This window comes from Bos indicus, chromosome 24 (assembly GCF_029378745.1).
Source record: "Bos indicus isolate NIAB-ARS_2022 breed Sahiwal x Tharparkar chromosome 24, NIAB-ARS_B.indTharparkar_mat_pri_1.0, whole genome shotgun sequence".
Lineage (NCBI taxonomy): Eukaryota > Metazoa > Chordata > Mammalia > Artiodactyla > Bovidae > Bos > Bos indicus.
Window position 1 is genome coordinate 2,693,818 of NC_091783.1, and position 13,793 is coordinate 2,707,610.

Sequence of the window (13,793 nt, forward strand, 5' to 3'; positions counted from 1 at the left end):
TATGCTGCTTAACCCAAAGCAAAAATACAGGTGCGGAGACTAAACAGCTGGAGAGCATCTGTTATAAAACAAGCTTCGTTTCAGTGGTGACAGGTTAAGCTAAAATCAGACTGTGAAAGCATTTATGTCAGTTGTTGTGACCTTATCTCAAAATGACTGTATTATACATACATGTTTTTCTTCCTTTGTGTAAAAGTTCAACATTGACTGCATAAAGTCTCATATTCCTCAACATTTTCAAAGAAAAGATGCCTCAGAAGTAGACTTCCATGTCGCAAACTAGCCTTGCTAGATTATCAAGAATCTAGATTAAAACATTTTCACAGGATTTAAAAAATAAAAACAATGTTGAAATAGTTGATTTAGTACTTTTAAAAGTATCAATTCTGTTCACGCCTGGGTCTTGAATAAAGAAGATTTTTAAATGAACAGCTTTGCCCTTTGATGCCAATGAAATCCATTAGAATTTTAATGTGAAATCATATCTGTGATTGCTTATTACAAACACTGGCCAGGGTACATTCCTGTCTTTGCTGAAAATATGCAGTGGGGCTTCCTGGAAATACTTTTCAGCTCACCTGTTTTCCTGTGGATGTTTTGTTCACTTTTAAACACTGGAGGTATGAGCATAATACACTCTATACCCAATGACACACTTGCAATGGCTAGAAGTCTGCAGTTTTTTATTGGTGTGGGTTTGTTTCTTGGTTCTGATTTTATTTTTGCTTTGCTCTGTTGATAAACCAGGAGAGCCCTCATCTTATTAGATGCTAGAAAGGTCTTTTGGACTGAAGCATGTGAAGCTGAATGGAGCCCTTGGCTCCTGGAAAAGGGGCTGTTTGTCACCTGCCCCCCTCCTCCGAGGACACGTTGGGGGCCCCGGGGTGAGCAGCGCCCCCAGTGCTGGGAGTGCACAAACACACCCACCCTTTGTGCGGCCAGGAGTTGGCATTCAGGGAAAGCACACACAAATTCCTTGAGGAGGCATATTCTTTTGAGAGCCTTAAATGAAAAGTGCATTCATGGAGACCACTCGCCTTTGTTTTGGGAGGAAAGAAAGACGGAGTTGTTGCGTTTAAGGAGCAGGTTTCCAAGTCCCTGGACAGTGGGGCCCTGTGAGGGCCAGCACTGTATCCTCAGGCTTCACCCCAGAATCTTGACCCCTTAGCTTGGAGAGTAACCAAGGTGGCCACAGTGACCTGGGCAGCCCCCTAGAGGGACTCGAGGAGAAGGCCTGTGTCGCCTTCCTCCACGAGAGCCCGCCCTCCTGCAGGCTTAGGTCCTAGCCGTTATGCCTATTTCCCATTATGCCTGCTGACTTTGCGGTCAGAGCCGCGTCTGTGGACCGCTGGTCTCAGCACCCATGGCAGTCCGTGTCCAGCCTCCCTTCGCTGCCCCTGGTCTTGACTGTGGGGGGTGAGAACCTTTGCTGCCAATTAGCGCCCTGGGGACAAGCAGTCTTGGAAATTAGTCATAGTGTTCTGTTCCCTGCCTTTTCTCCACTGCATTTTAACTTCACTCACATTCTAGTTGTACAGTAACTGCTAACTCCTCATTGTTAACAGGGTACCCTAATGCTGGAGATGTGTTCTGTAACCCCCGGGGAGGGTGACATTGGAGGGTGATGTGAAGGACACGGCAGGAAGGGTCTGGGTAAGGTGCCCCCTCCATGGAGTCTGGCCCCGGGCTTGGGGCCAGTAGAGCTGCACTCACTCACCTCTGCTGGGAGTGAGTCCGCTCACAACACACAACCCAGGAATCTCAGTGTCACCCACCCAGCCACGCAGCACATGGGTTTGCCAAGAGATTTGGCCAGAGACCTTTCTAGAGAAAAATCTCTTTATGCTGGGTGTACTTGTTTCCACACCCAAAGAAACACTTGCTGAGATTTACTACAGGAATCCCTTCTGAAGTATTAATGTCATTCTTCTGATCGATTATGGATCAGCTATTGATTGGCTCCCAGTACTTCGCCGTGTCCTCCTGCGGCCTCCACACCCTCAGCGCTCCGGGCGAGAGGTCGGTCAGAATGTGACGCCCCTGTGTGGGCGGCAATGTACTGGTCCTCCGAGCGAAACGTTTGTAAATTGTGTTGATGTATTTAATGCTGATTGCCTTCTGCTGTCTGTATTCCGATTTGATTTTGTGATGACCTTTTACTTTTTATATATCTCTCCCTTTTTAATGCATTTATTAAACATTTTAACACACTAATTCATAGCACGTGAGTTTTTTAAGTTGTCTTTTTTGACGTCCCTCCCTTACTAAACACATGTGTGACTGGCTTCCTGACAGCAGCTGAACAACAGGTGAGTCTGGCGCCTGCGCACCCGCTCTGTGCTCTGCTTTCAAGCATCAGCTTTACACACAGAGCTTTCTGTTCTCTGATCCTTCTGTGAGGACAGTTCTCACTCTGCCTGATTGTTAGTATTTCTTGAAAATGCCGTCCTGCACACGTCGGGGGAGTGTCTCTACCCTCCTGTGTGTCTGGGACACGGAACCCACAACAGCACTTATTGAGTGATTGAGCACAGAAAGACTGCCCCCAGCTGGACTCCCCGGAGGGTGCAGACCAGGCGGTCAGATCAACACTGGAGAATCTGAGGTCGGAGTGTGAGGCAGACAGTGACTATGCAAGGTGGAGTGCAAGCTGGGAGCCTTGGTAAGCCGGAAATAAACACGTGTGCTGTGCTAGGGCGCTTCAGTCGTGTCCGACTCGTTTTACGACCCCATGGACTGTAGCCCGCCAGGCTCCTCTGTCTGTGGAATTCTCCAGGCACGAATACTGGAGTGGGTTGCCATTTCCTCCTCCAGGGGATCCTCCTGACCCAGGGATCAAACCTGAGTCTCCTGCATTGCAGGCAAATTCTTTACTGAATGAGCCACAGGAAAGCCCCAGAAATAAGCATAAAGATATGGAATTAATTTTGATTTATCTTCCATTCATCTGTACCCATACCCTGCCACCAGACCCTCTTCTTAATTCATCTCCTGTTAAATTCACTTCCACTTTCTGGTGTTGATTTCCATCATCATTGACTTTCCTTTTGGCAAAAGGAATGGCCGATTCTTACTGGTTGACAGAGAGCTCCGCTTGATATCTGAGAGACTATCTCGTCATGAGGGAAAAAAACACACCCTCAGTCTCTCGTGCGAATCACTAAGGTGCGGAGTCAGCATCCCAGAACTGGAGAAGCCTCTTGTCACACTCTGGTTAATAGGTTATCTTCGAGTTTTTCCGTCACAGACATCACAACACTCTTATGTGCCCAGAAATCATCCTGCTTCATTGGAAGCAGTAAAAGGCGGGCAGGGGTGACATGTGACGCCCTCCTACCTCTTCTCCTCCCACCTGGGCTGGCTGCCCCACTTCTTCTGCCAGAGATAACCTCCCCTTGACCCTGAGCGTATCTGGACAGGAGGCAGAGAACCCGCCTCAACTACATCGTCCCTCCTGCTGCTGCAGGAGGGGCCGGTCACTGGGGGGTCACCCAGGGGGCCGCCCCATCTCAGAGCCTCGGGCCAGCGTCCCAGGCTCTGTGACTAACACTCAGGGGGCCAGGGATGGCAGTGGTGGGGGCTTACCGCCAGCCCCCAGAGCTGCCTGAAAGTGCTGCAGAGACGACATCGTCATGGAGAAGGGACGCAGTCTGAAATAGAGGACCAGAAAGTTTTCTTTGTCTGTGGACCAGGTGCCAGCGTGGACTGGCCCACAGGCCGTTTTTGAGGGTTTTCGCCCTCGGTGGGAGCAGCCATGCCTCTTAGAGGCAGAGAATCCTCAAGCTTGTCCACCGAGACATGCTGCTAAATAAATACTCCGTGTCTTACTCATTTAAGTACCCAACGCCCAGTGCGTCTTGCTGGCACAGAGCATGCCTCTCACATGTGCAGAAAACTGAACATGAGCTACCCAGCCAAGCACAGGCTCACCACAGACTTGCCTCCGGGAATTCTGTTCACTTTGCAATAATATTTCTAGAACACCATAATGCTTCCCCATATCACAACTACTGCTTATTTCCATGCATAACCAGCTATTCACGTCATTTTAAAAAATCCATTTCATCTGTCGTCAGTTTAAGACCTCTCTTGACATCTACTACACTGCCTTCATCTCTTGACCTCTGTAAGGCGTCCGCTGTCTCTGTTTCTCTCTCTCACCATTTGTCATCGCTATCAGAGGCCCTTCCTGCAGGCCCCTGTCCTTAGTCCTGTAATAACATTCTCTACCACATCCCTCAAAGTTGCTCGATTTGGCAACTGTCTCATAGGTAATAGAACAGGAAAAATGCACTCAGAGCAAATACTATTGAGGAAGATTTATAATAAAGTTTACATTCATTCATAACTCATGAAGGACTATTAAGTCCCTATTAATATTAGACTCCTAAATGTCACCAACAGCAGAGAAGAATATGCAAGTGGTCTGCCGGAGGGACACTCCGTTGCCCTTACAATGACCTCCGTTTACTCCAGGGCAAACCGAGAGAGTCCAGCATAACAGATGTCACGGTGACCCCCACAGAGTGGGAAAGACGTGTCTGTCCCGTGCAGAAGCTAACACACTCAACTCTGAAAGGAAAAGAATAATAAAATAAAATGCCTCGGCGTGTCAAATCCACTCCACTACAGACTTGGAAAGGCCCTTTCAGCTCTTCACGTGGAGCTGTCTTGGACCCACACGGCTGGTGCCGGTGGTGTGTTTAAGAGAAGGTGGCCACAAAGCTAGCTATGGCCCCGGAGCAGGCGCTAGGGCAGGACGCTCCCCCGAGCCTCCCTCTCGTCCCATCTCTCTGCGGTCCTCTCGGGGGCTGCCCCCTTCTGTCTTCTCGCTCCGTGTGTCCCCTGACACCCAGCCCCCAGCTGGTCCACTGCCCACCCTCTTGCCAGGCCACATCCTCCCATCCTCACCCCGCCAGCCCTCCTCCCCACCCGGGGTCCGCCGGAGGACGTGGGGCCAGCCCGGGTGCCCGCGCGGACTCAGGCGCCACTCTGTCCCTCTGGCAGGTCCCGTGGCTCAAGCAGAGCAAGAGCCCCCTGGGCCCCCATGCCCGCAGCCCGCCCGGGCTGTGCAACATGTACCAGGTAAGACGGCTCCTCCTCGCGGCCGCGGCCACACGGCGTCGGGGCTGTCTCGCTCCCGCCCCAGGAGCCTCGGAGAGGCAGCTTGTCTCCCCTGCAGGGCAGCTCCTGGGGAGGTGCGGCAAAGGAAAATGCAGAGACCGAGAGGAGGGGCCTCAAGAGGGAAGCAGGGCCTCGATTCTGGGTTGGGGGCCCTGCAGGGCCGCGGGCGGGGTGAGGGCAGGGAGATGCCCGCAGCAGGCCTGGCCCACCCCGAGGCAGCCTTTAAGAACCAGCGCCTAACAGACTCTGCGTGCCCGCCAAATGCCAGGTGGATGAGCCCTTCCAGGCGCGAGCCCAGTGAGCATCCTTGGGAGGAGGAGGAGCCTGTGGTCAGTCCTCCAGAGTCTCAGCTGACTCTCAGAGCGCAGGATGGGGGGCACAGGGACCTTGGGGTGACCCCGGGGAGGTGCAGGGTGCCGTCTGGCTGAGACTCCACTCTCAGGCCCGTGGGTCCCAGCGGGCACCGTGTCCCAGCGCCGGGCTCTCCACCCTGGGACGACACAGGAGGAGGACACCTCGTGCTGGAACAGGGCATGGGAGGGCCCCAGGTGGGGGCTCAGGGACCCTCACTGTGCATCTTCCTCCACAGACGCACGGGGGAGGGCAGGAGCCGGAAGGAGGCGGGTGGGAGGGGCGCCCACATCTGCTGAGACGCCAGAGCCAGGTTGTCACCCTGTGTGATGGTGGGGCCACAGACCCCAGACCTGGCAAGCCCCAGAGAAGGAGCAGGCGTGCCTGACAGGCGGCTCCGGAAAGCCAGTCCAGGAAGGTGGGCAGGGTGGCCGCGGAGGCCAGGGACAGGAGGCTCAGAGGCACTGGGCCCCTGGGCAGACACCGGGCTGCAGGCTATGTGGGAGGCACTGTCGTCAAGCCCCCGGGGGTTAATGGAACCTCCACTCCAGGCTGCAGGGGGTTGGAGGGGTGCCGCCCCCAGAGAGAGGGGAACCGTGTTTCAGGCGTGGTCACCATGCGCACTGCACAGAGAACCCCCTCGCCTCGGTGGCTCCTCAAAGCAACACCCCCATCCCCAGGAAGGTGGTGTGGGCCCGACCCCCTGGAGGCACATGTTCTCTGCAGCCCTTGGGCCTCAGCTGGTTCAGACTCAGCCAGGAGGAAGCCGGGGCTGGCCCTAAATGCCTTCCTGGGGCAAGGGTGTGGGGGCTGAGGTACACAGTCACCCTGTGGCAGGGATGTGGGGGTCAGACAAGGACCCCCTTGCGCCCTAAGCCCTGAAGCCGTCTGGAGCCCCGCCCTTGCCTCCGTGGGTCACATCACCATAAGAAAGCAGACGCCAACAGGCAGAGACTTTGCCAGAAATCCCAGACTCAGCACAGAATGTGGGGGGCGAGAGGCCAGCGCTTCGGTGTTCGGGGGATAAATAGAAACCTTCAACAGAGTGTTTGGTTTTTCTCTTTTGCTGGAACAAAGGCAGCAGGCCTGCCCTCCACATCTTCATGATAGATGTGCTCTGCCCACGTGTACAAGTGGGACGGACATGCATGCTCTCATACCTGCAGGGGTGCCATCCCCAGGTTCTGCAGACACAGCCCTGGGGCCGGGCGCCAGGGCCTCCAGTGACAGGCCTCTGTCTTTGCGATCTCTTCACTATGTCTCCCCCCGGCACGTCAAATTCTTCACTATTTCAGGAAAGAGATTAGATCAAATTTTAAAAAACCCAAAGGTTTATTGACTTTTCTTTATTCCCTTAAAAAACAATATAGCAACTACTTTCTGGACTAAAAAAAAAAAAGAGGTTATGTTTATTGGAGAGGAAAAGGCACCAGCCATGGGAAAGGGCTGAAGCGCCTGGTGGCACTAAATGGTTTTCAGATACAAGAAAGGGCCGTGAAAGAAGCTTGGAGGAGACAGAGCTGCCCGCTGGAGCCACGCTGGGAACCGTGGTGCCAGGCCCAACAGCTCAGCACCGAAACCTCCCCCATCCTCCCCCCGAGGCTCAGAAACTCAGCTGGCAAGTGATGTCAGGCTGACATCCTACACCCAGACCTTCCGGAACATTCCATCTTCTGTCTGTCTCTCTGCACAAACTCTGCAGGAAGGGTGAGAAAGCCCCACTGGCTGTTTGTCAAGAAACAAGCAGGCTCAGTGCCTTGGAGGCCCTTCCAGAATGGGGCTCCCACGAGGAGCCCTTCGATTCCAGGAGACGCATCACTACTTAGTTCCACCTCATCCTGACTCGAGGGCTGACCTGAAGGTGGCAGGGAGCCCATGTCCACGCAGGAGATGACGTTGGAGGACCCAGGATGAATCGGAAAAGCAGAGGCTCCAAGGGTGGAACAAGGAGCAGATGCACATACAGCGGGGAAGACGGCTCCGTGGGGGATACGGGGCCTCCTCCTCCCGGCTCCCCATCGGGTCTCCCAGGCCCACACAGCCGGGCCTCCGAAAGCCGCATCATCCAGAGGTCATGTGGACTAAGGAGGCGGAAAGGTGCCCGGAGCGGGCAGCAGGGAGCCGTGCCTGGCCGGGCCCCGTCCCACCTGCACCTGGAGACGCAGGCAGAGCCAGGGACGCCCTGCTCCCATGCCTGGCAGCTGCTCTTACCGGCTTCCTTAAGCCCCTGCCTGCCCCTCGCAGCCCCTGGGGACCCGGTCCTCATGAGCCTGCAGAGGCCACTGTGGGGCCACCCGCCTGAGGGGTAGAGGAGCACCCGGAGGTCTGTCCAGAGCCACCCCCCCCCACTCTGAACCTGCACCAACCATCCCAGGGGCTGGGGCTCGCCGCGTTGGGCTCCTGGCGCCTGGAGAAGCGCGGAGTGTGCGTGCGTGGAAGCATATGCTGAGGGTCTGCTCTCTCCCTCCACCTGCGGTGTCTGCGCTGAGCCTCCCTCCCCAGCCACTGGCAGCGACGTCAGAAACAACCGTCTGTCCTGCCGACACCCCGGGACCCCAGGCTGATGGAGGGAAACGGGAGCACCACCCTGTGCCGGTAAACCAGGCATCACGGGTGCAGCAGACACCCCCACCCCGCCCCCGGGGCCCCACAGCCCAGCTCTGGCTGCAGCCCCTGCGCTCCTGCCCTCAGGCCTCAGCGTCTCAACCGGAGAGTCAGAGTTGGGGACTGCGAGCGTCTCTGTGGGGTCGGACCCATGGCCATTTCCTCCTGTCTCAGGGCCCTTTCGCAACCACGTGAACAGCACAGCCCCCTCCAGCCCCAAGGCAGATGCTCGGGAGCTATTCCGCATGCCTGAGGCGTATACGACCTTGTTCTGCTCGGGGGACAGACCTCCGTCTGTCAGCCCCCAGCCCCAGGCATTGGGCTCACACGGAAAGCCTTCCAGACACTTCCCTCGTACTCTGTCTCCAGGTTTTCTGAATCGATTTCTTCCTCATTTCCAAGGAAATGGCTCGGACCAGAGTTGGGTAGTCTTGACAGGCCCTGACAGTCTGGCTGTGGGGACCCAGAGTAGATCAGGCTCCCTGGGGGCCACGCTGATGTGGGGCAGGCCGTCTGGGTCTCCGGGGACTGGCCTCTCAAGGGGTCGGGCCGGGGTCGTGCCTGGGGTCTATTCTGCCCTCCCCACCCAGAGGGGCTACCTCACAGCACAGCCGCCCAGGGGCTCGTGGCCTTCAGTTGCAGGAAAGCCCATTGCAACTTGGCTTTTCCTCCCAAAAATAAGCCTTCCAGACTCTGCATCCCTCACACCACCCGCTGCCACTCTGCGTAAGGAGACAACTGAGTTCTAAGCCAAGGAAAGGTGCCCTGGGAGACTGGTTTGTGCAGCTACCAAGGCGTTAGCTGGATGTTTACGCTGGGAAGTCATGTGCATACTATAGACACACTGAGGTCTTCCAAAATGGGAGCAAAGAAAAGTCGGAGCAGTTAATGCCAACTTCCAGCCCTGCCTCCTGCAGACAGGAGACAAGGAAGCTTGCATGCCCACGTTCAGAAGTGTCGCTTTCAGCACCAGCCCGCCGCCCTGTTTGAGAAGCAGCGCTGAGCCCCTCCTCTGGGGACCGTGAGCCCGGGCGTCTGGCCATGAGCTCCCCAGCGCTGCCCGAGACGGGAATGAGGTCTGGCTCCCAGGACAGTGAGGGTGGCCCGGGTATGGCAGAGGGACCCTCCTGGAGGCTCCTGGGCAGGAGGGCCCCGGGCAGCTGCATATCAGGCGGTATGAGACGGTGGAGCTACGGGTAGAAATCACAACCGTGGGCAACGTCCTCGTGGACCTGACGGCAGCTCCCAGCTCTGGCCGGGACCCCCTACACGGCCTCCTCCTCCCCCTGCCGGTCCACTCCCCAGGGTGAGAGCTGAGGCCAGCCTTGAAGGCCTCCACCTGAGGCTAAGCCCCTACCAGAAGCCAGGCAGCCACTGCGTGTTCACAGAACCAGCGGACACATAGGCTGTGACGTGTGACACCGACTTCCCTCCAGGGTGACCTCACACCCACAGCCTGGAGATTTGGTTCCCTCCTTGCCCGGAGGCCTCTAATCCAGTCCTTGCATGGCCATCGATGGAGGCAAAGAATTGGTCCAGAAGACGCCGGGGGCTTTGATTCGCTCGTTTCAGGCGAAACATCGCAGAGGGAAACAGGCTGATGTGCCTTCCCCCACCCCACCCCCCACTGCCTTCAGCTTCACAACTTGCTGAGAGTAGAAACTCCAGCTTGGAAGCCAGGCCCTCCTATCTCGGCCCAAGTGACAGTCCCTCTGGGCAGAATATGAGACAGCTCCCCACAAACACAGACCACCCGCTGGCCTTCCCACTTGCTAACAGCCAGGAAAAAACATGTCATGGGCCACCTAAAATCTCCACCTAAACGAAAGCTCTGCCTGTGCTCCTCCTGTAACTGAGAAAAGCCCACTGCTGACACAGCAAGGCTTTCTCTAAAGAAAGAGAGTCCACTGCTTTAATTAAACTCCGTCGAGTTGATGATTCAGGAGCAAACATATTCTTAAACTTGCTGAGGGTGAAAACTCAGGGGAGGACTGCAAGGATCATTCAGACTAACAAGAATTCTCTCCCCAGATTGCACAATCGAAATGCAGCGACCTTGCCAGAAAGCATCTAACGCTCTCCCCTGAGGCGAACCGGGGGCTGGTTGACCAGAAGTGGAGCAATTGCTTCCTCTGAAAAACTTACATAAACAAGATCGGCCTCATTGTCCAGTGGTTTCTGGGAACGGCCAGAGCATCGCAGGGTCAGGGTGTTGGAGCAAAAACACGCCGTGGTCATTGGGGCCAGCTCTGAAAGGGGGCGCACTGCAGCTCCGACAGTTTCCAGCAGATGTGTTATCTCTTCTGCAGGCCTGTGATCTTCAGTTCACATGCTCTAGGAGATAATATTTTACCAGCAGCTAGCTCAGAGCCAGATGCCACAGGAGCACATAACTGCCATGACCCTGCCTTCCAAGGACGGGCCGAGAGACGGGACGGCCATGGGTTAGAGTCTTTCAGCACAAGATGTTCACAACACTGCTTTTTCGGAAAGTCCTTGAGGAGGACTTCCTTAAGTCCTCGACTCCCTGTAGTCACCAAAACGAGATTTCTGGGGGAGTTCCGTAAACCGTCCAAAGAAGCGTAAGGCAAGAGGAAAAGGGCAGGAAAAGAAGAGCCATTCCATCGTGACTACATTTCCTGGTTCTCAAATATAAAGACGACAATGTGGAGGGAGCACTTTTGGCTTTCTTAACACTTTCCCAAGACGCAACTCTCTCACTGCTCCCAAGTCTCACTCTGTTGTTCTGCCTTATCGTCGGCAGTTCAGGAAGACACCCACACTGTTGGAGCCCGTGGCTCCGAGCAGGTGAAAGAGATGACCCGCTGGATCTGGGCTTCCTAGGGTGCCACAAAGCCAAAGGCTTTTATTGTGGAAAAATCAAAATGCAAATTGCAGCTTGAAAACAGCAAAAGGCAAATTCCTTCACTCTCTGGACCCCTGGTGGAACCATCTATGAAGGTGTGTATTCTTACCGCCGCTCTGTGAGTGCAAGCGGAATTCTACCGCGTTCAACCTGTAAACTGAAACACCAAGGTGTGTGTGTGTGTGTTGCACGGCTGCTTCGTTGGGTGCTTTTCACCCCCTCACACAACCCCTTCGAGTAGCCACGTCCACACTTGTAAAACAAGGTGAAAACAACCATGCGTCCACCCCATAAAACACGGAGGAACGGCTTTCCTTGCTCCTCTTTTATATCAGCCTGGGGACACAGAGGGCTGCATGCATAGCTAGAACTCACAGGATCGACTTGACTAAGAAAGTGCCAGAAAGAAAAGGGTCCTGCTTTTAGCCTCTGGACGACCATCTGGACGCGGCCGAGGCTGATCCACAGAGAGGTCATGTTGGGCTGCGTCCTTCTGACACAGCACTTCCACCTGTCCCTGAGAGAGGCGGGCTGCAGGACGCGGGCCTCGGTCACCTCAAGGTCCCCATCACAGGGTTAGCTGCTTGCTGACGGGCCAGACCCGGGGCAGCTCTGAGGCACCCATCACAACAGACCCGCAGGTGGTGGGTGAGGCACCCTGGCATGAGGGCACCCACACTCGTGACCTCCATGAAAATGCTCGATTTCAAGTTTTAAAAAGGGCAACCGTTTCCAAACAGCAGCTCCACAAAGAGCTCACGTCCCTCCCCACAACGCGGAAAAGATGGAGCAGGTGTCAGCGACGCTCATCACCCACGCACGTTGTGACTGAAGGACCGAGTTCCCCACCGCCAGCGCACAGTGACACAGAGTGCAAGAGCAGGAGCCCGAGTGCCTCTCGCTACCGCCTGTGACCTGAGGGAAGCCGGGGCTCTGTGAGGGCCAGAAACGTGCTCCCCGTAACACACCGCAGGGCAGAGCCTTGCGCTCCGAAGTCCTCTAGAGGCCCGTCTCTCCTGTGTGACATCTCCAAGCCGTGAGTCTGCATCTGGGCAGTCCTCAGATGCCTGTCTGCCTGGCGTTTACCACTACTCTCCAGGCCCCTCCTCGGCACCCACCCAGTGAGTGTCATCCATCCGGAGAAAAGGCCAGCAAACTGAAGCCTGGGCAGAGAGAGGGGAGGGAGCCAGGCTCTAGGGTCCAACTGTCCTCAGGATTGACTGGTGTGACTGCGTCTAGGGTGCAGAGCTCAAGCAGGGTGGATGCAGAGGGGAGACATGTCCCAGACCCAGGATTCACTCAAATTTCCGCCACTGGCATTCTAATGGTGGATCCAGGTTGTTGTTCTTGCTGTTCAGTCACTCAGTCGTGTCCAATTCTTTGTGACCCCATGGACTGCAGCACGCCAGGCTTCCCTGTCCTTCACCGTCTCCTGGAATTTGTTCAAACTCATATACACTGAGTTGATGATGCCATCCAACCATCTCATTCTCTGTCGTCCCCTTCTCCTCCTGCCCTCAATCTTTCCCAGCATCAGGGTCTTTTCCAGTGAGTCAGCTCTTTGCATCAGGTGGCCAAAATACTGGAGCTTCAGCTTTAGCATCAGTCCTTCCGATGAGTATTCAGGGTTGATTTCTTTTAGAATTGACTGGTTTGGTCTCCTTGACGTCCAAGGGACTCTCAAGAGTCTTCTTCAGCACCACAATTTGAAAGAATCAATTCCTCAGGAAAGATTTTAAATTCTTGCAGACAAGAACTAAATCAAGCTCTAGGACTCTATTTTCCCCTGAGCACAAACCCCAGACACAGTGGGTGTTCATTTTTCCAAGCTGCAGCATTTTCTTCTGAGGGAACAATTCCATCCCTTCGTCTCTAATCAAATCCAAATGCAAATGATGACGCAGACAAATGCCTCGACCCTATTTTCATAAAATAGCCGTCAGAGTCGAGGGAATGAATCTTTACCCAATCGGATGACCATTGATCTTCACTGTGTCGGGCGAAAACTAATCTCCTGTTATTACTTCCAAGTTTGAGCAAATTGGAAAATAGTTAAAAATCCTTCATGGTGTCTGGAGATGGGACTGGCACGCCAAGTGCACGAGCTCCCCCTGCTGGTGAAGCACACGTTATCACAAGTGGGGGGGAAATTAATCATAATTTTTCAAACAGGCTCAGGGAAAAAGCAATTTATGTCAAACATTAATGACCGGTTGTCCTTTACCCCATGGCTTTCCTTCCACAGTATTTAGATTTTTAGCATAACGTTATTTTATTTGCCACCAGGAAGTTGTTGTTTTAATTGTTACGTCAAGAAAGAGTGACACGTCAGGGGCCTGTAACCCTCCGCGTGCTTGATCATGTGCCAAGGCCCTGCACGACTCACATCTTGCCCTGTACAGAAGGCCAGGTCTGCCCGTGGTTCACCAGCATGTGAACAAAGCACAGCCCCAAGGGGCAGGGTTTCTTCTACAAACTTCTCTACTTTATTTGAAATCCCTGTGTAATAAATGCTATTTTTCTGAACTGAAGCTTTCGTTTTTAAAGAACTGGACTAATTTTCTAACTTCGCTTCCCAAATATTCAGCTCTATGTACTTTGGAGAGAATGTGTGGACATCCTAACCTCACGTATAGAGCAGTGTGGTGTGGGGTGGGGGTCCCCACCTCCGGCCCTTTTTCCTTTTCTGATCTCTCAGGGTCGGGGGTGACTGTCGCTTGCCCCTCCCCACCTCCTCCGCCCTGGCCCGGCTCTTATTTTACAGCAGGACCGCCCTTCAAGTTCCTTCTTTGCCTTTCCATCGCCTGCAAACTGATCAGGATCAGTTCAGTTCAGTCACTCAGTCGTG

The 13,793-nt window shown here is 54.5% G+C and overlaps 1 protein-coding gene across 4 annotated transcripts in view; it reads left to right on the forward strand.

Annotated features, from left to right (window-relative positions):
- MBP (myelin basic protein) overlaps positions 1-13,793 on the forward strand; it is a 104,691-nt gene that overhangs the window by 73,866 nt on the left and 17,032 nt on the right. For 2 of the 4 annotated variants that reach the window (XM_019986562.2, XM_019986561.2), the window contains exon 4: positions 5,008-5,085. The exons of the other annotated variants lie outside the window; for them this stretch is intronic. In XM_019986562.2, coding sequence (XP_019842121.2) covers positions 5,008-5,085 — 78 coding nt within the window. The remainder of the gene's footprint in view (positions 1-5,007; positions 5,086-13,793) is intronic. 4 annotated transcript variants of the gene reach the window in all.